Source organism: Poeciliopsis prolifica, unplaced genomic scaffold (genome assembly GCF_027474105.1).
Source record: "Poeciliopsis prolifica strain line A6 unplaced genomic scaffold, Auburn_PproV2 SCAFFOLD007, whole genome shotgun sequence".
Classification (NCBI taxonomy): domain Eukaryota; kingdom Metazoa; phylum Chordata; class Actinopteri; order Cyprinodontiformes; family Poeciliidae; genus Poeciliopsis; species Poeciliopsis prolifica.
The window spans coordinates 5,654,208-5,679,532 of NW_026562382.1; the positions used below are offsets into that span (position 1 = coordinate 5,654,208).

At 38.0% G+C, this 25,325-nt stretch overlaps 1 protein-coding gene across 1 annotated transcript; it reads right to left on the reverse strand.

Annotated features, from left to right (window-relative positions):
• Positions 1 to 1,459: 1,459 nt before the first annotated feature.
• LOC129361203 (paramyosin-like) lies at positions 1,460 to 4,103 on the reverse strand. Its single transcript, XM_055031950.1, has 2 exons — positions 4,065 to 4,103; positions 1,460 to 3,187 (listed from the first exon to the last, which is right to left on the reverse strand). The coding sequence occupies exons 1-2, from the start codon at positions 4,077 to 4,079 to the stop codon at positions 1,460 to 1,462; spliced, it is 1,743 nt and encodes a 580-aa protein (XP_054887925.1). The 5' UTR covers positions 4,080 to 4,103.
• Positions 4,104 to 25,325: the final 21,222 nt, after the last annotated feature.

Sequence of the window (25,325 nt, forward strand, 5' to 3'; positions counted from 1 at the left end):
CAGACCGGGCTGGTTTGGAGTTTGCTGTTGATTGGATCATTGGCTGCGGGGACGGGACAAAGACCAGATCTCTGGGTCAGAGGAGCACTTGACTTACTCAATGTCTATCATTTCAAAATGCTACATCAATAAATTCCCGTCATAATCTATTCTTTCCCTACACTGGGATTAGAATTACCTCTTCAGCCAAAGATTTTAATGGTAAATGTGATTAATATTTCTACAGTCGCTGGGGAGATCGTCTCTGTAGCTTCTTCAGGAATTTGATTTACGTGACGATCCCACTTAATGCAAAAACGACCAGGGCTATGGGACCAGGTCAAACGGAGCCTGGCTGGGCCAGGCCAGGCTGCACCCTGCTGTGGAAAAAGGACTTATCTTAAAGGAGTCATTCACTCTCTGCTGATGGCAAGCTACTGGATTGTAACTACAGGCTGACAGAAGTGAGGCTGCAAATCTTTGCACCATCGGCCCTTCTGACCAACATCAGCAGGCAAGGTGGGTGAAGTGGAAAAACAAACGGCAATGGGTGGACAGACAGGGAATCAACCGCTGTCACAACTGTGATGTAAGACTTTCATAATTTAAACTTTGATGTCATCATTGATATCACAATTGTCATTATTGTGACATTATAACAATGATATCATCAAGTCATTGTGAAACAAACAGCATCTGTTTTACAAAGTGCATAAAACAAGTGCTAAAAGATACAGGTTTTATAATTCTGTTTGCTTCTTAGCATTTGTTTTTACAAAAAGGAGGACGTAATGCAAATGCAACATTGACAGAGAACCTGCAACATTTAAAGGACAAACACAGTCAGCAACTTTTTACATTACATTACGAGTTTCAATACATACAATTATGATGTAAAACGTTCAACAATTAAAACAGAAACAAACACAAGAAACTATTTATATTACGGTAAGGAGGTGGAATAGATCCAAAATCAAAGAAAAAAATGTCCTCCTTTATTTTGCTTTTCTTTTTTTAAGCAGTTTTAAAAAAATAAAAGAAACATAACAAAAATGCAATTTATCTGCAACATTTAAAACAAACACAAACACATCAACAGCAAGTTACATTATATTAAATTTGAATACATATAATGATGATATAAGACTTTCACCTTTAAACAGAAACAAACACAAGGAGATATTAATATTACAGAAAAGAGGCTGAATCCAGAGTCAAATAAAAAAACCCTGTCCTTTTCTTTTTTGTTTTTGCTGTTTGTTTTAAAGCAGTTTTTTAATAAAAGAGTACAATAAAAATGAAACACTGACTTTGAACTTGCAACATTTCAAACAAAGACAAACACATCAACAGCGATTTACATTATATTAAAGTTTGAATACATAGAATGATGATATAAAATCTTCAACATTTAAAACAGAAACAAACACAAGAAGCTATTTACATGAAATAAAGTACAAATCTAACGACTTTAAAGAGGTTAAACTTTGATGCAATGGTATTTCTTTTTCAAATCTTTGTTCTTCCAGGTTCTATGTTTTGCTTCCTTCGGTAAAGACGCTACAATTTCTACGGCCTCCTTCTCATAGTTCTCTGCCTCGAGTATAAGGGTTTTCTCCTTTTCCAGCAGGAGGGTGAGTTCCAGGACATCTTCGAATAGAGATCTTTGTTTCTTGTCCTCTGCCTGAAGCTTGTTGGTAAGGAGTTCGGTCTCAGCTGAGAGCATCTGTGTCATCTTAGAAGCTTTTTCTAAGCCCTGGTAAAGTTTATCACTTACCTTTTCCAACTCCAGCTTCCCTCTTTCTGCCTCTTTTCTTAGAGCCCTTTCTTTCTGCACTTCTTTGTCTTTTTCCTGCCGAAGCAACTCTACAGTTTTCAAGAGAGCAGCATTTTTGGTCTCTCCTTGGACCCTTAGTCTTTTCTCCTCTTGGAGTATTTTCTTTAGCTTTTGGAGTTCCAGTTCAAATTTGTTCTGATCATCCAAAGTGATCTCAGCTGGATCCTCTGTGGACGTTTTCTCCACATCCTCAAGCTTTTTGATTAGTCGCTCTGCAAACTCTATAGCTTCCTGTTTGTCAGCCTCAATTTGGGCTCTACGTTTTTGCTCTGTTTTTAGTTCTTGGTCCAGTACTTCCAAGAAATTCTCTGCCTGGACTCTGAGTGCTTTCTCTTCTTGGATGTTTTTCTCCAGCTGTTGGAGTTCCAGCTGAGTTTTGTTCTGATCATCCAACGCGATCGCAGGTGGAGCCTCCTTGGACGTTTTCTCCACGTCCTCAAGCTTTTTGAGTAGTTGCTCAGCAATCTCTATAGCTTCCTGTTTGTCTGCCTCAATTTGGGCTCTAAGTTTTAGTTCTGTTTTTAGTTCTTGGTCCAGTACTTCTAAGAAATTCTCTGCCTGGACCCTTAGTGCTTTCTCTTCGTGGATGGTTTTCTCCAGCTGTTGGAGTTTCTCATCAGACAAAGTGATCGCAGATGGAGCCTCCTTGGACGTTTTCTCTACGTCCTCAAGCTTTTTAATTAGTTGCTCTGCAATCTCCACAGCTTCGTCTCTGTCCGCCTCAATTTGGGCTCTATGTTCTCGTTCTGTTTTCAGTTCTTGCTCCATCATTTCAAAGAAAGCATCAGCACATTTAAATTGATCAAAATTTTCATTTTCAGCCTGAATCCTCAGCTTTCTCTCTCTCTGAAGCATTTCTTGAAGCAGTTGGACATCTGGATAAGGAATATCCTCATCTCGAACTTTGATTTCTGTTGAATGTTCAGTGGAGACTTTCTTCAATTCTTCACAGTGGCTACACAATTTTAGGGGAATCTTGATGGCTTCCCTTTTCGCTGAATCACTATTTGCACCAAGATCTTTTTCATTCTTCAGCTTTTTCTGGAGCTTCTCCACCTCTTTCTGAGCCACAGCGACATCAACTTCAAGCTCAATGGTGAGCATCTCAATTTCCTGACGGTGTTTCTTTTCCATCTCCTTCATTTCTTGTTGTAGTTCCTGCATTGTGGTGCAGCACGTTGTCTCATCTCTGCCCACCAGGCCTTGGTCCTTGGATTCAGCTTTCTCCAGCTTCTCCTTAAGCTCCTGAATTTCCAGAAGCAAGGCCTGCTTCTCCTCCCTCTCTTCTGAGAGAAGATCTTCATAGTAACGTTCAGTGTTGAATTTCTCCATCGTAATGGCCTCAACATCTTGGTGCAGCTCCTTGATCTCCTGTTGAAAGATGTCAAAGAGCTCATTGTTGAGGTGATAGACCATTGGTTTCGGCATTTTGGTTTTCTCAAACAAGTTTTGCTCAAAACAATGTTTTCCGCACAATTAACACAATACTCACAATCTGAAAAATCCTCACAATTCGCACAAGCCGCACAGTGAAAAGTGGGTGAAGATCTATGGAACTGTGTGTCTTTATAAAGTACAATTCTTGTGTATGATGCATGAAAAAGCTTGTGATGTCATCATTCATCATTGATATTGCTAAGGCGATAGTTCTCTTGTGGGCTTGTAAGCATTCTCACCATCTTATTGGCTGAATTTATTACAATGCAAATTTATGATTTATTAATATTTAGGGAAATTGGTATATATTTGGACTTGGTGAAATACATAAATCAAACAGTATCTGTTTTATGAAGTACATAAAACAAATGCTCAAAGTTACAGGTTTTAATAATTCTGCAGATTATGCAGATTTATGCAATAAAGGAGAAGTTTACTTTTATAGAGCCAGTTGGTGGTGATAATGCCAGCATCAAAATTCAAAGGCAGACCTCCCTGATCAAGGTAAAGCTTAGAGAACTTTGCTTAAATTGCCATTTAATCAATTTCTGCTTGGGGATCAGCATATTCTATTCTATTCTATTGGACACGTCCAGAACAATTGCAGTTTGTGTTTCATTAAAGTATTTGTAATTTTCTTCTAAATTTTCAAAGACTGTCATGTGAAGAATAAACTGCAAATAATCATGAATCCTTGTGGCAGCTGGTGTTTCACAATGTTTGCTCTTTCTAAAAGAGCTTGAAACCAGAGCCACAGTCAGCTGGTCACTTGAGACTGAACAACCATGAAGGTCAGATCCTAGAGCTTTACCAAATGATGATCCATTCCCCATTTTCAGTGTGCAGTTTTCTATCTTCTTGACTCTCCTATCAAGTAAAAAAAAGGACACAATAAGGTAATGAAACAATAATAGTTATACTTCTGCTTAATTGTGATACAGTTGAGTTATTTTAATGGACTTCATTCACATTGCATAAACACAGTGCCCCAAAATCAAATCTAATTTAAGCTCAGTTACATGACATCCAGTTAAACACAGTAGTTGAGTGGTAAAGTTTAAACAGTGACCCCGTTTAAACTTACTTTAAAAAGTCCAAATCCTTTTTAGAACAGACAGCGGTAGTTAAGTACAAAGTAAAAACCAGCCAGTTTGTCCTCACACGCAGCGTTAGAGTCACAGCGTTACAATGCTAAAGGCTCAGTGACACACAAATTCTTTCTCTGTGTGTACATCTCAAAAGGGACACAGAGAGGAAAAAACAAGGTGAGAGGGGACTTTGGGATCCACCTGTCAAAAAGGACCTTGGTTCAGTTGTGTGTTTATGCATCTCAGCAGATATTTATTATGAAGTTCTAAAGATGACATCTGCTAGTGTGTTTACACTTAGTATGTTAAAGTTGCTGAACTTAAAAACTTGCCTAAGTTTGAAGGGACAGTGTGTGTAATTTATAAACAGCTAATTAGTTTAAAGAGCCCAACTTAGCCTGATGCAACAAGTAAACAAAGAAAGAAATACATAAATAAAGAGATAGTATTTATTTATTTCTGTCTGATACTAAATCTCCAAAAGTCCTGGAAAGGCAATGAAAACAAAACAAAACAAAAAATCTGTTTTAGGTCCTTTGGGATTAAAAAAATTATAATGATGAGAGATAAAAAAGGAAAGCCATTTACATATCTTCCTCCACTTAACATTAAATTGCAATAAAAACAATTAATGTGTTGGTTGTAATGAGCTAATGCGAAGATATTCAGGGAGTGTGAATACTGATATGTGGTGCTGCACGTCTGACCCAATAAATCAAGAGAGCGGGTTTTGTGAGTTCACTGTGAAGCTCTTAGCAGTCGTCCATTTCTGCTGCGGAACTCAGTCTGAACATTATTGAAATAAACCCGGGCCTTAAAAGACCAAACGCCTGAAACACTTGCTTTATTGATTATTTGTCAACAACTAAGGCTTGACATTTACACCAATTCAAGCCTCTTCTTTGTTACAAACCTCTGAATTTATATTCTCCATTGTGAAGCAATCCATCCATAAAATGTAGCTGCATGGCCTGAGGCACATTGTAATGTATTGGTTGTTGAAATGTTATTGGAATAAATAACTATAGAGAAAAAAATTATCACAAGTCCTAAGGTTACTAAATCAGTTAAGTGCAGTCCAGAACTTTATTGCTCTATTTTATATACATTAATTATATGTATTAACAGAGTCCTCCTGGATAAGGATTCAAATTCTTTTGACCAAGCTGCTTTTAAAATACAGCTGAAACCAGATATAATACGGCATGCTGTACAGAAAGGCAGATAATTGTATTCTTCTTTGGATAACATAAAATAATAATACTAATTTCAAAACATTCTGTTTTGGACCAGCTAGGACTACCAAAATGTTTTCATGTACCAAAAATAGAAATGCCAATAAAAGCCTTTATTTTATAGGTTTCCCTTCTTTTTTCATTTCTTTCTAGCTTATCATGTTTTTCTTTAGTTTTAATACTTCTACCCTGTGCCCCTCAGCCTGGCTCCTGCTCTAACCAATCTCACCTGCAATCAATAAGCCTCATCAGCTCAGGTCTTCATCCAGTTTTCAACCTCCTTCAATATTTAAGCCTCTCATTCTCTTCCACTATTTGTCAGATCCTCATGTCTACTTCCATCTACTCCGTGCTTCCTTGTGTTCTCCTGGTTGATGTGTTTTGTCCTGGCTCCTGGGATCTTTTATACTTGCAGTTGTTTTTTCATTGAATGCTTAACACGAGCCACGCTTTGCTGCATTTTGGTCCTACCGCTGAGCTTCACATCGTGACAATTTATCTTTAAAGCTGTAAATTGTTTTTGATAATCTTCTGCAAACTTTTCACAATATTTTTCTGGAATTTTGACCCATTTCTCAGATATTTAGGCTGCCACACTCAACACATCTTTTCAGATCTGTCCATAATTAGTCTACAGAGCTGACATGGCAACTGAACAATTGACTTTTTTGTCCATTTGCACTAATATGTCACTCTGCTTACAGTGATTGTGCTTTTGGATGATCTGTTTGTGCCAAAATGTCACTTTCCCATCTGAAATATTCAGATGCTGCTTCCCACATGACATTTTTTGGGTAAACTCAACTAAAAATGTATGTTTTGTAAACAAAGTACAACTACAGACAAACTTGTTACTTTCCACTAATACATTTTTCTGTATGTGAAGCTCTAAATTTGAAGAAAGTAATAAAAATATTCTTCTGACCATTTAAAAATAATCTCTCTTAATATTTCTGACATTTAGCAAATATTAATTATGTAAATTTGGTCATTCTAAATTAACTTAAGAGGAAATGTTTTACTTGGCCTATTATTTAAAAAAATGAGAATAAAAATGTAATGTCTTCTTACATTAAATTGTATGTAAAATAATTTGTTTCAATTGAGTCTTCCACCAAATCACAAATCAAACTGTGTTCTGGTTAAAATGTGTTAAATCCCAGGAGTTTCCTTGAAGTACAGACGAAACCTCTCGTTTGCTCAGAAACCTCAAGTGGGTGTAGATTTGGTTGCCACCCTAATGCAGTGCGGTCACTTCTTGGATTACAGCAGCGCCACTTCCAATATCAGTCCATATTTATTTTTGCTGCACTTTTGCTACAATCCGCCCTCCTCTGACAGGTGAGAAACAGCTCAGGGTGGGCGTCAGTGTCTGGGGTTGCTAAATCTCTGTCAAACATGCGTCATTTTGTTTCTTGAGGAGGATGGCGATTTGATGTTGTGCTTAGGAGGACAGAAACATCACACCAGGATGGTCCTCTCTCCACTCCTGTCCACTCTCAACATGTCAGAGTTTTTCACAACAGCTCTGAGTTCATCCACTTGCAGAGGTTCTCTGCTGTGCTGGGGTCCATCAGAGGTGGGCAGGAGTTGGCGTATAAGTAAAACTTTCTGGAAGAGACATCCTCCTATGTCACTTAGACCAAGACTTTTTACATGACGTAGCTTTCTCTCTAGAAGCAACAACATTATATATAATAATATAGGTAGATGTTGAGGAGCACAAGATTTTCACAAATAGATGAGACTGAAGTACACTGCAAACCTCTCACAACTACTTGTTGTGTATTCCCCAAATATGACTTTATGGGGGAGTGGCATGCAGATGGCATGTGTTCACAAAAGTAATTGGAACACCTATTTGTAGTTTGCCACACGTTATGAAAGGCTAAGAAAACATGTCGAGGAAATCTCTCTGTTATGATGAGACTAAAACTGAAATGCTGCATGACATGAAACACTAAAGCGGCTCGTCAGTTCTTAAAGAAACATGATGGCGGAACTGAAGTCCAGTTTATTTGAAGCTGGTCTGAGGTAATGGGACGATGGATGGAACTAAATGTAAAGCAATTTAGGGGGAAAAACAAAACCTTTGAGAGGCTTAAAACTCTAAGCTGTTCCAGCTTTTAGTATGATGTAGTAGTTTTGATCACATATTCACGTGTTTGGTCAAGTAAAACTTACATTTATTAGAGTGCCTGAGGCATATTTGAAAACCTCTTTCTAAGCTGCTTTGCAAATAGGGGTGTAAATAGATTTTTGAGGCACTGTGTTCTGGTGAAAATTCAAGAAAAAAGCAACATTGTATGTTGCAGTAAACTATCAGATGGAATTTTTTTTTTACCCAACCCACTTATGCAATGGATAAAAAGTGTCAGTGTCACAATTTCTGGCACTTCAAAACATTTCTACAGAACAAAAGTAAGTGAAACTGTTTATTTTAATTTGTGCTCATATTAATATGTTTCTGCAATATTTAGCATAAGCATTAATAAAACAAAAATACAAAAATCCAATAATTGGACCATTTGAAGTGAAAATGAATTCTAGCATATCTTTTTTGTGATGTTCTGCAGGAACATTACAGGATATTCATTTTTATCTGAAGTGATTACTCATGACATTTGTGCAGTCTCTGAATCCTTTCAACTTGTGGCTTGAACTAACAACACCCTAAAACACCGTCACATTCCCTTCAAGTGTCTTGCTTTTTGTAAACTCAGACCATTATTCCACATTAATTATATTGTGGTAGCATTTGAAATAAATTGGTTAAAATGCTTGAATCATACAGTCATTTCAAAGCAATCAGTGTGGAAATAATATTTTACCACCTCCTGACTAATTTCACTTTCACACCATTAAGATAGAGGCTTTTTGGGGGCTAATTAGTGAGACATAATAGGTTAAAGTTTGAAAATAAATCTTAAACTAATTGTTCTTGGAAGAAAAGCAATCCATTTACTAATCTTGGCAGTATTTGCATAATTAGGCTAAATTCTCAAATGGACACGTCTTGCTTCAAAGCGTAATTATGGTTAATCATAATCAAAACACATACCTGCTAATGCTTTCAGTAATGCCTCTCCATCCCACCACCCCCTCACTGCTCTATATGCTTTATGCAAATAAGTAATCAGTCACAAATGCAGGAGCTGAGCGAGATATCACACATAGTTTGATTAAAGGTTGGAAAAAAAATGCGAGAATGGGGAGAATGGTGCAGAGAGCAAAAATGAGCAGAAGCGCATCTGACTTGGGGCGAAGCAGTGAGAGGCCAAGTCAGGATGTCCCGCAGGTCATGAATAAAAAATTAAAAGAATATTTTGGAGTTGCTCTCAGCCTGGTATAAAATGTCACACCATGGGTATCAAAGTTATTAGCAACAGTGTGTTGCATATCCTTTTTGTCTTGGTTTTGCTTTTTCTCTAGACACACAGTGTCTTTCAAAACTATTCATTCTCCTTAAACGTATTCACATTTGGTCACATTGCAACCACAAACAATGCTGTAACAGACATGCTGCTGTTACAGCTGCATGTCTGTAGTGTCTCTCTATCAACTTTACAAATCTACAGACAGAAATATTTTCTCATTCCTCTTTGGTGAATAGTTCAATTACAATTAGTAACATCAGAGTATTCAAATCTCGCCACAGATTCTTAGATAGATTTAGTCATATACTGACAGGTCCATTGTCACACCTGATTATGTGCCTATAATAAACAATTCCAATTGTGAAGAGTCATGTTGAACATCGCTGCGAAAAAGGGAAAAATGTTGGTGAAATAAGGTTGATAGTCCCTCCCTACCATGTTTTTCTGTGGATCTCCTCCTTGATGGATGTCCTCAGAACAACTCACCGATGGTGGACGTCTCCCTGGTGGATGTGGAGGAGCAGTGGCTCCACTCTGAGTGACCAAACTTCTTACCTGAGGAAGAAACCAATTCTGGTGCTCATGACCATATATGAGAATGTAAATCGAACGTTAAATTGAGAACTTTGCCTTTAATATTGTCTTCCTTTTTCATTTTTGAAAAAGGGATTGAACAGCGTCAGATGTTCAAAGCCTGGGATATTGTTTTACAATCAAACATACAATATCTTCATAAACTGACTTCTGTTGGTGACTGATTGCAATGGAGGATATGAATGAGCATTAGTAAAGACTGATGCATTCCACAATTTTTTGATTTTGGTAAGTATTTAGTTTAAATCTCCTTAAAAACGTTGCCGTTTCACAGAACACATACGTGTTAAATTACTTTCACAAGGCATTGTACAATTATCTACTGCCACTGAGAGCAGCAGGCATTCATCATACATTTTTTCCTGAAATCACAGACGCACACTGGGGCTAATCACAAGTCTAGGTACCACAGGGATTGTGCTTAGTGTGAATTACTTCAGATCTACCAAAAAGCCATCTCTCTTTATCTGTGATTTTCTGTAATGTGAGCATACTACGTTGTCAAGACAGTCTTGGTCCTTTCACAACAAAAAAACATTTCTGACCGTTATGAGTGAGATCTTGTTGCGTTCAAGGTGGGTATTGAAAAAAAGGGCAAAAACATGGGGTTCTATTTTTTCAATAAGAACATTGATGACTGCTACAAGCCCATTATACAGTACATGGAGCAGGGTTTGGATTTCAGTTCCGGGAGCAGATGAGTTAGAGTGATCGATCTGTGGTTTTAACAACATACATTATTTGGTGTAAGCTCTGTCTGGCTGCTATTCTCTGTAGGTCTTCACTTGCTACAGGTTTCCATTGAGCTCTCAGTATTAAAATTTGTACCAGAGTATGAACCTCACATAACCTTGAAATATGAAAGAGAAATGTATAACTAAAGTGACAAGATTGGATGCCGGCTCAAGTAGTATCCCTTCAGATGTTGAGTGACCAGGACATACTGATCGGAACAAGCTATCATTACCTTCATCTGCTCAGTATGAGAACCAACTCCTATAGACAACCACTGATAAGCTTTGCGTAAGGCCAGCTGCTGTAATTTAAGATAGTAACCAAATTGAATGACTGCAACATAAAGCATTTGCAAAGTCTTAAAGCATCCATAACAATTTCTGTCAATGATTTTCAAACGTTTTCAGATTTTTGAACCAACACAAATTATGCATAATTCTTTGATACAGGTGAAAAATAATGTATGACTTTTGATATATTTTACACATAAAAGTCTAAAATGTGTGGTGCACATTTGTGTCTGCAGAGAAATATAATCCATGGGAGTCTTTGATTTGAAAGATTCTGCCTTAATAGATGTTTTAATTTCCTTGTGAACGTTATCCAACAATGTTAGAACGTTTTCTTAGTGAGTCACCTCACATGTCTTGTCAATGCCAAGATTTATCAAACTGAGTCAGGAGTATTTCTGAAATTAGATTTTATTTTTTGGTATGTGAATCTCTGGGGTGTGCTTGAGAAGACTATTGAATGGTTGATCTCACCCCTCATTTGTAGTCAGTACTGAATGAAAAGTAAAATGGACACATCCATGTACATCTTGCTTTTGATGGCAGTTATTATCCCCATTTAGCTCAGAAAAATTTATTGAAAATTGAATATTCTGTCTGAATTTTTTAAATGTCGAAAGACAACTTTTGAGGAAAGTTAAGAAATAAAAATATTTTTATATGTTCAGCTATGCCCCTCTGATTTTTATTGTTAGAACTGCAGGCAACATTGTTTATTTATGTATTTGTAAGAAAACTTTGCTCAAAGCATGGCTTTTTGCCCAGTGGCAGCTTTTTACAAATGGAAACAGGGCACAGCGGTTCTGGGCAAGCAAGACTATTCAGTGCTTCCAGGTTGCCCACATTAACTTTCTTACCAGTTGATATGCTATTAGTAATTTACTGTACTTAACTTTTGTCTGTTTATGTCCTACAACAACTAACCAAAAGTTATTTTTGCAAGTCATGCTGTAACGTTCAAAGTCTTTCAATTAATCTTTGTCTTTTGCACTACTTCTGCAAAAGTCCAACTATTTCACGAGCACCTTTGGGAAATATTGCTTCATTAAAAGCTAATGAAACAGAAACAAATCATTAATTGGCAGTTCACCTCATAAAAACTAGTGTGACTTCGCCCCAATGACAGATGCATTTGTTCTAACAACAATAGCTTGTGATGAGACCTCTGATGTCTCATGACTAAGTAAAAGAGTAAATGTCTGAAACCTGGAGAAGAAACTGTTTTATTTTACAGGCACTCCAATTGAAAAAGAAGACTGTTCTACATAAAGAAGCATTGTTGGATATTAATAATTGAAGAGGTTTGGGGACTTGACCTACATTGGAAAAGTACAAAAAATGTCTGTCCTCCATCAAAAATTCAGCTTCCCTTTACATGGCACCACTTTTCTGAGGAAAATACATTTTGCGTCGATCAGCAGAGTTGAGGATGCAGGAATTTCTTTGGAAAAAGGTTTGAGTGCCCGGACCAATCAGTGAACAGGAGAACTTGTGAACGATGACGGTGATTTACTGCGCTCTCTTATGTAATATGCAAAGTGTGGAGATGGGTTTTTCCAGGTGTTGTTAATTAAATTGGTTGATTGAAGTTAAAAATAACAAGAAGCACGAACCCTTTTAACAAGTTATGAATTCAACAAATGTGGGACTTAGTACCCGGTAGTGTGTAAGGTTAAGCTTACGATGGACAGTCAGGCACATCTTCTTCCTCCTGGTCACCATCTTGGTCGCACACTGTTGTGCGACAATATCATAATCTTTAAACAAACTTTGTAATACAACGACAAAGTGGATCTCTTCATTACTTTTCCAGGCACTGAGTGATTGAGATCAGGGCTGCAGGCAAGCCATACGATCCTCTCCACTAATAAATTGTGGAGATGATCTCTGAAAATCTACAACATAATATGGGGGCAAGTATTGATATCTGTAAGGATGGAGTCCTTTGGAGTTGAGATATGGGATAGCCATTGATTCCAGGATAAGGTCTTAATATCACTCCAAGACTTCTAATGCTAATGCTAATGCTAGGATGGTTTCCACTGTGTGTACTAAGGTATTTTTGATGTTGGAACTATGTATATTAAGTTCTACGCATTTTGAGAAGGTCTCAGGTATTCATGTATTTTAATTGTGTGCTGAAGACTGTGGTCCCTAACCTCAGTTGGCACATGGGGGTCACGGTAACCTCTTTGATCAAAAATCTCCCACTCAATTGCAGCCTAAAGAGTTTCCATGAAACATATAAAACTGAAGCATTTGTTTGTATTTAAGCTTTACTTTTTAATTGTATCAATGTTTCCAGGGATCTTTTATCAGTACTGCTGCATGATTTCCTGTTTCTCCGGTTTACTACTGTGGCATTAAACCCATTTTTCTTTGTCCCTGTTCAATGGACTTGATGATTAACTGTGTATTTCTACCAGCAGTAATTTTGAAAGAAGAAAAAAAGATTGCCACTGAAGAAATGTACTCAAATCTTTAAAAATTAATTTAACTTAATTTATGTTGTTGATGTGCCGTGACTTTTAGATAGTTTTACTTTTTGTATTTTTTTTTTACCACTGGTTCCACTTAATGAGGAAGGTACTGTACATTATCTAATGGACTGCAATATTTTCTTCAGTGGCTCTTAATAAGAAGAAAACATAAAAAACACCAACCTTGAATTGATTTCTTTTTTGTAATAAACAGCAAAGCTAATTTATTCTCTCTGGGATTTTGAATTTCCAGCCTTTTCTTAAGAGCAGGCACCATTCTGAAGTGCTTGATACATTTTCATCAAAACCACCTTCTCTCCTTTTGACGGATGATAAAAGATAGTGTACTGCTGCAGTGGCAAACTGTAACTAATCAAGTCAGATTAGTTTCTTGGCTTAAAGGAAGTGTTAAATGGAACGAGAGGCAGGCTTGGCAGAGAGGATGGAAAAAAACGATTTTAGGGAACTGATTTGTTTATTTGCCCTCAGACTCTGTGCAGCAGCTTGATAACAAAGCCACCAGCAGATGGTGCTGAGATCCTCTCGATGCTCACTGCCAAACGTGTGCATGTGCATGTGTCAGTGTGTGTGTGTGTGAGTGTGGACGTCTGCTTCCTGTCTGGGATTGTGAGCATTTTTAACGTTTTTTGTAGAGCTTTGAATCTCAGAGTGTGCTTCATTGATACAGCAGAACACTTTTGATCTTTGAGGTTCCTAGTTCGGTCAAAGGTCAGAATATAGACACAGCTTTCGAGAACATCACAACACCCAAAGTATAGCAACACCCGAGAAGTCGGATTCAAAGAGTAAGTTTGAACAGTGAAATCAAAAGTACACAGCTCCTGTTTCTCTTTGACTCATATTCTCTTTTCATTGCTCTTCCATGTCTCTGTGTCCCTTTTAAGTTTGCCCTCTGGCCTTGAGGAGCATCTGTGCCCTCCTCATTCCCCATATGCCCTGTACCTTTAAGGCTGGGCTTCAAGGCTGAAACAGATCACTTATTCATCAGCAGCATGAATTACCAATGGTGTATTTTCCATCACACCATCAACTTGCTGGGTTATGTCACTGTTCATTTTTTCTTCATTTTACCAACATTTTGAGGGCACCAAGAAGAGAGCAATAATCTTTGCATACAACTCAACTGTGTATATTTTGCTTTTCCTCTAATGAAAACCCTTTTTAAAAAAATTAAAGTCAGGGAATAAAAGACATTTTTCAGTTTATTGCAAATATTCCACATTAATATGTTGTATTAAACAGGCAATTGTAACTTTCGACGCAAAAGAAATCTGGGAACCTTGTTTTGCAGTCCACACAAAAGTTTGTTTAATGGATTTTTTTTATTGTGCTTCATTATTTTAGAAGAGTTATAAATCCACTTTTGACATGCTTTCATATCTTAAGAACTGAACAGATTGACATACGGTAGTTGTTATTGTGATAGTGCAATGTGTTGAAGATTGTGGATTTCACTTGAGATGCCGCTCTAAGCCTTCTTAGCTGCCCTTGGCAAACATATATACGAAAAAAGTTTAAAATAAATGAACCTTTCATTGGAATAACATAATCTCGCACACACAAATTAAAAATCGGGGTTTTAATTGGAGAACATTTATTCAGTGGGGGCAACCAATTCTCCAGTACTACAATTATTGGCAACCCTATACAGTTTTTGTGTTTATCAGACCATAATTGAAATTGTGCACATCAAAAAAGCTGTTTCTCATTTCTTTGAACAAATTGGAAAGTCTTTGGTAATTATGCGCAACTCTGCTGTTTCAAGTGTTTTCAATTCCTTATGTCATATTGATCAAAATTAATTATGTGGGTCTCTGTTGACCTCCACAACATTTAGGCATAAGTTTATTGTTTAAGTCTTAATATGCAAATGTCATTATATGCTAAACATATTTCTATATATTTCCATTAGACAATTTCTTTTCTTGCCTGAGGTGAATCCTGACTTTCTTCAACGAAGATAGATGAGTGAAGGATTAGATGAACCAGATGATCATCATCCAGTTCTTTGAAATTGATTGAAGGTGCATCTCATAAACCATCAACTTCCAAGAGTATAGAAAATATATGGAGCACAACACAGCGTTACATTTCTGACAACGGCAGGACAAGAAATTGGCCAGCCAAAGAGAAGAAGAAAAAGAGGAGTGAGGCTGTGGAGTTGAGTGAGAAGAAAGCAGAAGAGATGGAGACATATGCCAGTTTCCATTGCTCCAACATCTTTAGGCAATGGTTTGTGACCCACAACAGGGGGGTGTTGGAGTTTCTCCTACACTTTCTTCCTCAACTCCAGGGAGGAATTTTTTCCAGCATCGAGATGGAGAGTATATGATCGCCAGATGACCCTTCTGGATGCTATGAATGCAGCATGTGTTGCTGCATTCATAGATGCAAGCAGAGGCATCTTAATGCAGCAGAGGCTGGCTAAGACACTCTAAAGCACAGGTGTTAAACTCCAGTCCTGGAGGGGCTTTGCCCTGCGATTGTTAGATGTGGCTGTGCTGCACCACACCTGAACAGAATAATTAGGTCATTAGCAAGGCTCAGGAAAATTTATCTGCACAAGTAGGAGGTAATTAAGCGATTTCATTCCAGTGTTTTATACCTGGAAAACACTGGAAGAAAACAACAACAACAATAATAATACTAATAATGATAATACAGACCTTTGGGCACTTAAATAACCTTAAAACAACATAATATGTGGGAGAAAACATAAAATACATCTAAAAACTGCAGGACACTGACCCTTGAGGACTGGAGTTTGACACCCATGCTCCAAAGGATTCCTTCCACTCTGCACGTCAAGAGAAGATGTCATTTGGGATGTGAATGAAAGTTTGTGGCCCAACTGCCACTTCAGGAGGCATAGGAAGACTACACAGTCATTTCTGCAGCAGTGCATGAATTGTTATTCTTAAGAAGATTGTATGTTCCCATTTCAACTTGTGTTTGTTTTTCTTCTAGATTTTCCTTTCTGTATCGCAGTGACATATGTCAACAAGCGACAGTAAAAACATAAATGTGAATCTTGCCATTAATTTACAGTTTACATCTGAACATAGCACAAGAATACACTTTTATACTGACAACATGACAGCGCAACTTGAGTGCCTCATCTGTAAACAAAGGGACAAGGACTGAGTCACTATCATTCTGAGGCATTGCCATGTTCATTGATATATATTTACTTTTGAAATATGAACTGAGGATTTTGAGCAAGAGACTGGCTTTTGCAGGTAATTTGTGGAGTTTACCAGTTTTTCTCAGTTGCTTTGGTGCATTTATCAAATCATCCTTGACATTCGGAAAATAGTAAGTGCATTTCTCAAAACAATCTGTGCAAACAGAAATACACCATGGACTACCTACAGAAACCCCATCATGTGCTTATCAGCCTCATCATGTGTTTATCAGCCTCATCATGTGTTTATCAGGAGCTGGTTTCTATTTAAAAATACCTAAATTCATCTCTCAAAAGTAAATATCTGTCGATAAACATGTCAGGGCCTCCATATGACAAGTCTTTGTTTCAGAATAGCAACATGTTTGCCATACAGTGACACTCTGTTGCCAAATAGGAACATGCAGAAACCAAATAGTTAGATTCTGTTGCCAAATAGTATGATGTTGTTGCCAGATGTTGCAACACCTTTGGGAAATAGTGAGAGTAGGTCTCACTATGTGGTATCACATAGTGAGATGTGGTCCCAAATGGTGACAAACAGTTGTCAAACACATGCATTGTTTATTGGTTTATATTGCGACACCAATGCCAATTATTGTGATGTTGTTGCTAAATTGTGCAATGCTGTTTCCAAAAGTTGCCAAATACTGAAGTAATGTTGCCAAATATTGAGATGTTGTTGCCAAATAGTACAATGATGTTACCAAATAGTACAATGATGTTACCAAATAGTACAATGATGTTGCCAAATGTTGTGACCCTGTTACAACATTTGGTAATTCCTGTTGCCATGCTATGTGTTGCTGTTGCAGAATGTTGCAACGTTGTTGCCAAATGGTGCAACGCTGTTGCCAAAGTGAGATCCTGTTGCCAAATATTGAGATGTTATTGCCAAATAGTCAGACATTGTTGCCAAATAGTGACATGCTGTTGCCAAATAGTGACATGCTGCTGCCAAATAGTGACACACTGTTGCCAAATGTTCCAACGTTGTTACCAAAGTATTCATCATGTCAACACTTGTATGTCAAGATTCCCATGGCCTTTGGATAAAGAAACAGACCCACAGCATCACCAGGCCTTACCAAGCCGAACAGTGGACATGAGGCCATTCTATACAATTACTCTCTGTTTCACATCAACCCACTCTGGTTTGTTTGTTTGTTGCCACAAAAACCCAGTCTTAGCACAGATGCTAAAAAGAGGGAGGAGGAAAAGAAGACTGCGGCACAGAGGAACATGTCAGGACACAGTTTTCCCCAGAAAATATTAGATACTGCCAGATATTAGTCATCAGCTGTCTATGGTTGTGGGAACTGTAAAACGGCAGTCAGTTCATCTATCAACCTGAACCAGCACAGACCACCAATTGAAGCTCACCACTAGAAATCATCTGTCACAACAAAAGATTTTGGCCAAGACAGCTCGTAATTGTAAAATGTGAATCCAGCTTTAAGTTTACTCTGTCTAAAGAACCAAGTTTCAGGTAAAGTCTGAGTAATGTAGCAATGATAGAGGCCATCTAAAATCTGTCTTGTAAAGGCAGTATTATGTAAAATTGATATTTTTGAGCTTTATATTATATAAATATAGACTTGGCGACACTGGTCTTTGTAGTTTCTTTTATTTTCTGCTTAATCAATCTGATCAGAGTAAAAAAATAACTTGAACACTGAAGTTTTTGCACAAATATAACTACACTCAGGATGTTTGTTTTATTATAAACTAATCGCTATGTGAAAGCTGCAATGTTTCTAGTAGATTACAGTGAAAAACAACGTCGCATTGCTACCCTGTTTCACATTTGACGCACAACAAATAATTGTACTTTCTCTGTGAATAAAGAATCTGAATATAAAAAAGAACTTTTGACCCAGAAAAAGTGAAAGCTAATTGGCTTACTGGTGCTTCTGTGACTTTGCAGACATCGTCGACGTGGTGCCTGTGCTGTGGGAGCTAGGTGCCCATTTGATGGCAAGATCCTTGTTATATTTCTTCCTGTCAGCCGCTTCAGCAGAAAGCTGTGTAGGTTTAACAATGTTGACATGTTGACTATCTGTCTGTGTTAATACATGCTGTTTGTAAGTGGGTGATTAAAGGGAGTGAGTGCCTTTCCACGTGGCAGTCCAAGGACGCAGTTCAAAGCTTCGCTGGGTGTCAATCGAACTCTTTGAAGCCTCTTGTCTCAGCCCTTTGAAAGGGTAGATTTAGTAAAATGTGTGGAGTAACTGCATCAGCATCTCTGTACACAGTTTGCTTTCCTCTGAGCAGTCAGAAGAGGAAATGTGCATTAACTATGTGCCCCAATTCCCCCAAACTTTTCCTCCTTTGCCACAGAAGACCTGCTTTTTTTTTTTTTTTTTGCCTCCCAGAACACCTCCTATCCCCTGAAATACAGTATCACTGTATTTTAAGGCCAGGCTAGTGTTGCTTACAGCCACATTAACATGGCAAACTCGGCGTGACAGCAGTTTTGCTACACTGCTGTTGTGATGGAGGGAATATGCTCACAGTTTGGGCTGCTCTGGGGGAGGGAAGCGGTTTCCTCCAAAGTATGTTATTGCGTTGCCTCCAGAGGAGCCCCAGGGAAGGAGGGGGGAGTCACGAGATAGGGAAGAGGGACGGGATGGAGGAGTGGAAACGGTGCTGTGGGGCAGAGGCTGGAGGTGAGCTCAATTCAAGGTTCAAAGCCTCCGAATGTGAGTGGAGAGTAAGCTGGGGTGGGAGGGGCTGTGATGCAGACAGCACCGGGAGCTTGGATGCTGTGTGTGCTGGAGTAAATGGGCCTTGGCGGATTGACAGTCACTCCGCACATGTGTTTGACCGAGAGAGGCAGCGGCAGAGCTGGGCTTATTGGAAAAGACAGGAAGAGCACTGCAATCAGCTTTTCCCTCCTGTGCAGGAGGGAGGGTTGGGATGCAGAATTACATGAATTAAACTGAAAGCAGAGTGAGTGTTGGCTCTGGCGTGAGCAATCTAATATCTGTTGCATCATTCAAGAACTTCTTGGTTAAATCATTATCAACCAACAATTTTCCACTGAAAAGTGGAAGGTTGATTGAGAATGGGTACTAAAGTCCTTTTGAATAGCAGACATGGTCAATCTAAAATTTGTATACACTCCTGTTGAAATCATTTAGAGCTTTTCACACCCTTAATATTACAAACAACATGAGCTAAAAAATAAAAAACAAAACAAAACAAAAAAACACAATCGTCTGGCTGCATAAGTGAGCAAAACCATTTGCATCGTTCAGATCGGCGTTTCTAAACCCTGGTCCTCAGGGCTCACTCTGTCCTTCATGTTCTAGATGCCTCTCTAATCCAGCACACCTGATTCAAAGGGTTGAATCACCTGCTCCGTATGTCACTGAGCGCTGCAGAATGTTTCTAATCACGCAGTGTTTTCCTTCTGAAAATACCTAAAGCTTGCAGGACATTGGGCCATGGGGAGAGGGGCTAAGAAACGCCGCTTTAGACAAAGCTACATACGCAGAGCCTATTAGTCAAGAGCACATTAAAAAACACCTACAGAAACATTGAAAAGACATACAGACGGTTGAAAAATGAAGCCAAGAAGTTGAGATTCAAAGCCTTAGTGGTGCCAGTGGTCATTTGTGCACTTCGAACCAAAGTAGGAGGGAGGCAGCTGCATAATCCTGGAGCCCCCCCTTGGATCGCTGTCCAATAAAGCGAAACTGCAAAGAGCGCTCAAAGTCCCGCGGTCTGACAGGAAACCTGAGTATAAAGTGGAGTCACTCAGGTGAGTGGGAATTTGGAGGAACCTAAAGATAAGATAATGGAAAAAGGCTGTCCAACTCCACTACCAAAGAAAAATCTTCAAAATACCAGCAGAAACATACAAGAAGACGCTCAGCAATTACAGGAAGATTTTGATTGTGGTCTTGCCTAGAAAGATACATTTTCCTTCATTATTTTGTCCAAATGTAAAATGTAAAACTTGTTTGTGAGATGTTTTACGAACAACTCACTGAGTTGTTAAAAATACTCCCTGATGCAAAGTTTTATTTTATTATCATGCAAAAGATTTTTTTTAAGTGTATCGTAAATAAATAGAATCAATACCTGTCAAAATGTCAATCTGCTCTTCTCATTCTACTTTCAAATGTATTTAATCATGCAAGAAACCTCGCCTTGAAAACCGAAAATGAGCGTGCCTTAAGTCTGTTTGCTTTATGTGCAGGCACTAAAACAATAACTTGCTTCTTTCTCTTCTACCTGGCACCAAAATAAGCAACACAGACAAATTAAATTTTGATAAAAATGACATGCTCACTCAGCTGTGAATTACACGGAGCTGGGAAGCTCACTTCTGCTCCTGTAGCAATATGAGAGCCGCATTCTTTTTAAGGCTTGAGATGGAAATTAAAACATCCCTGAGCTTATCAAAGTTCTATAAAGGCTAGGTTAATATGAAGCTCGTATTGTTACCTTCCTGCCTCGATGACCTTGAAGCTTAATTTAAACCGTCTGTGTGTTTCTTTTATGTCTTAATAATGACAGCTTCTCCCCTGGCGTACAGTAAGCATTCATTTACTTTTCCCGTTGATCTTTTTGTTATTGTCTCAACAAAAAAGTGGAAAATTATGAATAAGAAAAAAAACATCTTTACTCAGATGGGTTCAAACAAAACACAAAAATGCGGGAACATTCAATAAACTGTCTGATCAATTTTATTGCAGTCTGGGGGAGATTTTTTATTAATCTAACTGCTAAATACAACTATAGCACAGCTGCAGTCTTTTTTTTCTCCTCCTTTATTATTATAGCAACAAGCCAAGAGCCAGGTGTTCATTTTGGCAGGGAACAGAAGAGCAAGTTGTCATAGAGAATAATTACTAGCAGCTCCACTTAACTTCAAACTCCTATCTGCATCATTAAAAACAGGTAGCACAACCTGTTTCTAATATTACAAAATACCCATCTGAGGGTAAAGATTGTTCACTGTGCTGATGATATAATAGAGCATAATCACTTGTAGGCCGTTATAGTCACCGAAATACTTTTTGAAGCAAAACTTTGTGTATATTTGTTTTGGCAAAGACTTAAAGAAGAGTTTTACATTCCCTGCTGTACAGCATGTCTGCCAATTCATGGTGGATATCAGTGTCATATAAATATTGGTCTTTTACTGATTTATTTTAATTATTGTTTTTCCATGTTGGAAAAATGTCTAAACAATCTCTACAAAGAGCAGAAGGAGTAAGGTCAGTGTTTTGCAAGAGGTGTGAGGTACAGGTTTTACAAATTTCCACTATAGTGAACAAATTTGGGAAATTAGAATGGATGATTTGAATTTCTTATTATTTAATCACTCACTTTCTTTGTGTTTCAGTTTTCGCTGGGAAATGGCAGCTGGTTTGAGGTGAAAGTAAGACCATGAAAATGTGGACTTTGCTCTCTTTTTCACATGTCATGCTGTTCAGTGCTGGCTGATTGCTGGGAAACCTGTTCACCACGGTGTGTTTGTTTTTCCACCTAATTCGTACAATTATGCCATGTTAATTTGGCTAGCTTTGTTTACTCACTCAGGCTTAGTTTCACTGCGGTGTCAAGAGGACTCCTGCTGCTTTTGTGGTTGGTAATCCTATCAGAAAGATGCTTGAGATGAGGAAAGCACATTCTTGACCGGGTACCTCAGCAAAGAGCCAAAGAAAGAAAATAAAATGTTATTGTTAAACAAGTCTGCAATTAGGCATGTTCTCTAAGAGAGCTGCACCACATCCATCCATCCATCCATCCATCCATCCATCCATCCATCCATCCATCCATCCATCCATCCATCCATCCATCCATCCATCCATCCATCCATCCATCCATCCATCCATCCATCCATCCATCCATCCATCCATCCATCCATCCATCCATCCATCCATCCATCCATCCATCCATCCAACCATCCATTTTCTACCACCCGTGTCCCTAATGGGGTCGGGAGGGGTATCTGCAGCACAATGGATGATAATTCCAGTTCATTTGCAGGAGTCAACCCTGTTAAACTGACGAGGGAGGATGAATGTTTTACTGATTTGGCCAAACTTCAAAATGTAGCGATAGAAAGGAAAGTAGAGAGAATGTGCCTCCAATTTACAGAAGTTTTGTCTGAAATCATTGTCCAACAGAAGGTAAAATATAGGGATATTGTGAGGTAACAACTATAACAAATGTATAAAATTTGTTATAACTAACAAATTTAGTTCTAACAAATAATTAAATTTGTTATAACTAACAATTTTTATTTGTTAATTATAACAAATAAAATTGCAAATGCTTATGAAAACAATATTTTAGTTGACTAAATGACGTGAAATAACTGTTTGATAACATCTTACTTTGTTCCACTATGTCTAATCGATCGACTCCAGGATTCAGAGCTGTTGTCTAAAATATGCAGCATTCATTGTTCCTATTACCTGCCTTCTGTACATGGCAAATTATCAAAAAGCAAAATGGGCCGGGCAAGAAATTAGACCCATTTGGCATCATTTTAACACCATCTGCTTTTATTTCCACGCCTGCTGGGCCAGTTGAGTGTGAAGCTTTGTTTGCCTCAAACCAGGCAAGGCGATCAATTAAACTTTTGACCTCCCGTCAACAAATATTGATGAAGAACAGAGAAACTTTCAAAGATTTTCTGTGCCATGAGTTTATCTATAAGTTTGATTGATCACCTCAACAAGGGCGAGTCTTAATCTATAGAATAGAAGACATATCACTACTAAATGTTTATGAGCTCAATAATGGAATCCAGGTAGGGATGTCTTTTTTGCAGTGTGCAGTATGAAATAAATTTAAATGATATGCTCTTTTTTGGCAGATCTCAATCTGAACATTTTGAAAAAGCTAGACCAATTCCCTATCTAAAAAGGAAAATATGACTGGTGCTTCCATTGAGTCATTATACTTGTAAATTAAAATGATGCTTTCATTTTTAAAGCTCATTGTTCAAGAATTACATCAAAGAATGACAAAGTATTGTGACCAAATACTTTCTGTATGCAAGAAAGGAAAAGCAATCTATCTCCGAAAATGTCGCAAACGTGCCAAGTAAGGTGGATTTGGCATGAAGCGATGGATAAACATGTTTGCATGCATGCAGTGTTTGAAATGACATTCTGATTAAAAACACAGTGGAATTACCATGTAAAATTAAAAAAATAACATCTAGGTCTTTAAGCAGAGGAATAATCCCAAGAGGAAAAAGCCCAAACAGAAATGATTTAAAAATAAAAGCAACCCTTTTTTGTTTGTATTTAAGACCTCAGGCCTAAGTTTAATAGAAAACCTTCGGAAAAAACAGAAGGAAACAAAACGTGGAAGAGAGAATCCCAAACTCTAGACGATTCGGAGCGGAAAGAAGAATGGCTAAAAGATCTCTCTGTATGCTCAGACCTTGTGAAATGTTAAAGAAGACGAATGGGTGTCTTGATGGAAAAAGAGGCCTGTTCAACATAGTGACAACACCAGTAACAGTTTACAAAGTGGCCATCAAAGGGTCCTTCATATTCCTCCCTTCAAAATATCTCCATTATTTATGGCTCTCAACATAAAAAGGAAAATCAAGCCGTAAAAATGCCAGACACACAGATGGACAGAAATATAAAGTTAGAATTGGCTCAAATATGGGAATTCAGAGTGCTTTCTTTTCCTTTCACTACGTTGAATGAAGCCTTCTGAGATGGGAACAAGCAGTGAGACTCGTGTTATTAAAGCACAGCCGCTAAAAGCCCCCTGCAGACCCACATAACAAACTGTGTCATTAAAAATTTACTTTGGAAGGGAGACACTTTGTCACAGAGGAGAGACGGGGAAGCAGATCATCCAGACCCGAAGTTCTAAGGCCAGAGGACTGACCAACGCACCTGGGGGTATTTTTTTGATCCAAAGGTTACCCATGATGCAGCGAAAAGGAAAAGAGCTCTCTAAGATGAGTCTCATCATGAGCAAAGAAACAGAGCAAATTTTAACTAATAGGGTCTGACATGCAGCAAATGATTGTAACAATACTGGGGCCATTTCTTCGTCTGTCCTGTCAAAACGTCCTTGAAAGCTCCAGATGGTTTGGCACATTACGAGAATTGTGTCTTCCTTGTCTTGTTGAATGAAGGGAGAGCCAGTCCCAGCTTGTTTTACAGCCCAACAATTTCTCATGTCCTCCCAGTTTATCGTTTGACTGAAAAATACATTACTTGCCTAATCTCAACGCTGTGAGAAAGGAAGACGTTAAAGAAATCGGGCAACGCTGTATTTTTGAGGCTGGTATGAACTGAAACACAGCAAACTGGTAAGCAGATTTTAAATAAACCTTTCCAGCTTTACTCCCATTGGTCCACTGGTCTTACTCATGCATCACTTTAAAACTGTCATTGTAGCTCAAGCCCGAGGTGGAAACATGCCCCCCTGTGGCCACAAGGTTAGTCGCAACCACAATATGTGTTTTCTGATTATGTTTCAAGATTCTTTTTTTTTTTTAACCAAAACAAAACTCTGCATTGCAAAATTTAGATCATCTTCGGTGCAGCAGAACAATATATAACTATATATATATATCATCTTCATATATATATATAGTTTTTTTTTAACAAAGGCTGCTGTTTTCAAATAAAGAGCAAAGCTTCATTAGAAAAAAAGCTGAAGTTGTATTAGTATTTTGAATCCAAAATGCTTTTTTCATGTGGATTCCAAAGTGCTTACAACCAGTGCCACTAACCAGGCTAATCCGGCATATAAAATGATTAAGAAGTTTAAAAATACTTTCATAATTAACTTGCCCTTAATTTAGGTTGACACCAGAACTGTCTTTTACAGCCACTCCACTCTCACACACAGTGTGACATCACCCTGAAAGCCAGAAAAAATATTATTTGAATGCTATTAATTGTAACTCTAAAGCATAAATCAAAATGGGCTGAAATCAAAGCTTTTTAAAACTGTAAATTAAACACAAACCTGTGTTGGTTCTTGTGTTAGCAATGTTTCATTCCTCGTTCCTACCCATCGAGGCCTTTCTACAGACAGCACAAGATTAGCTGGCTAGCTCTTCT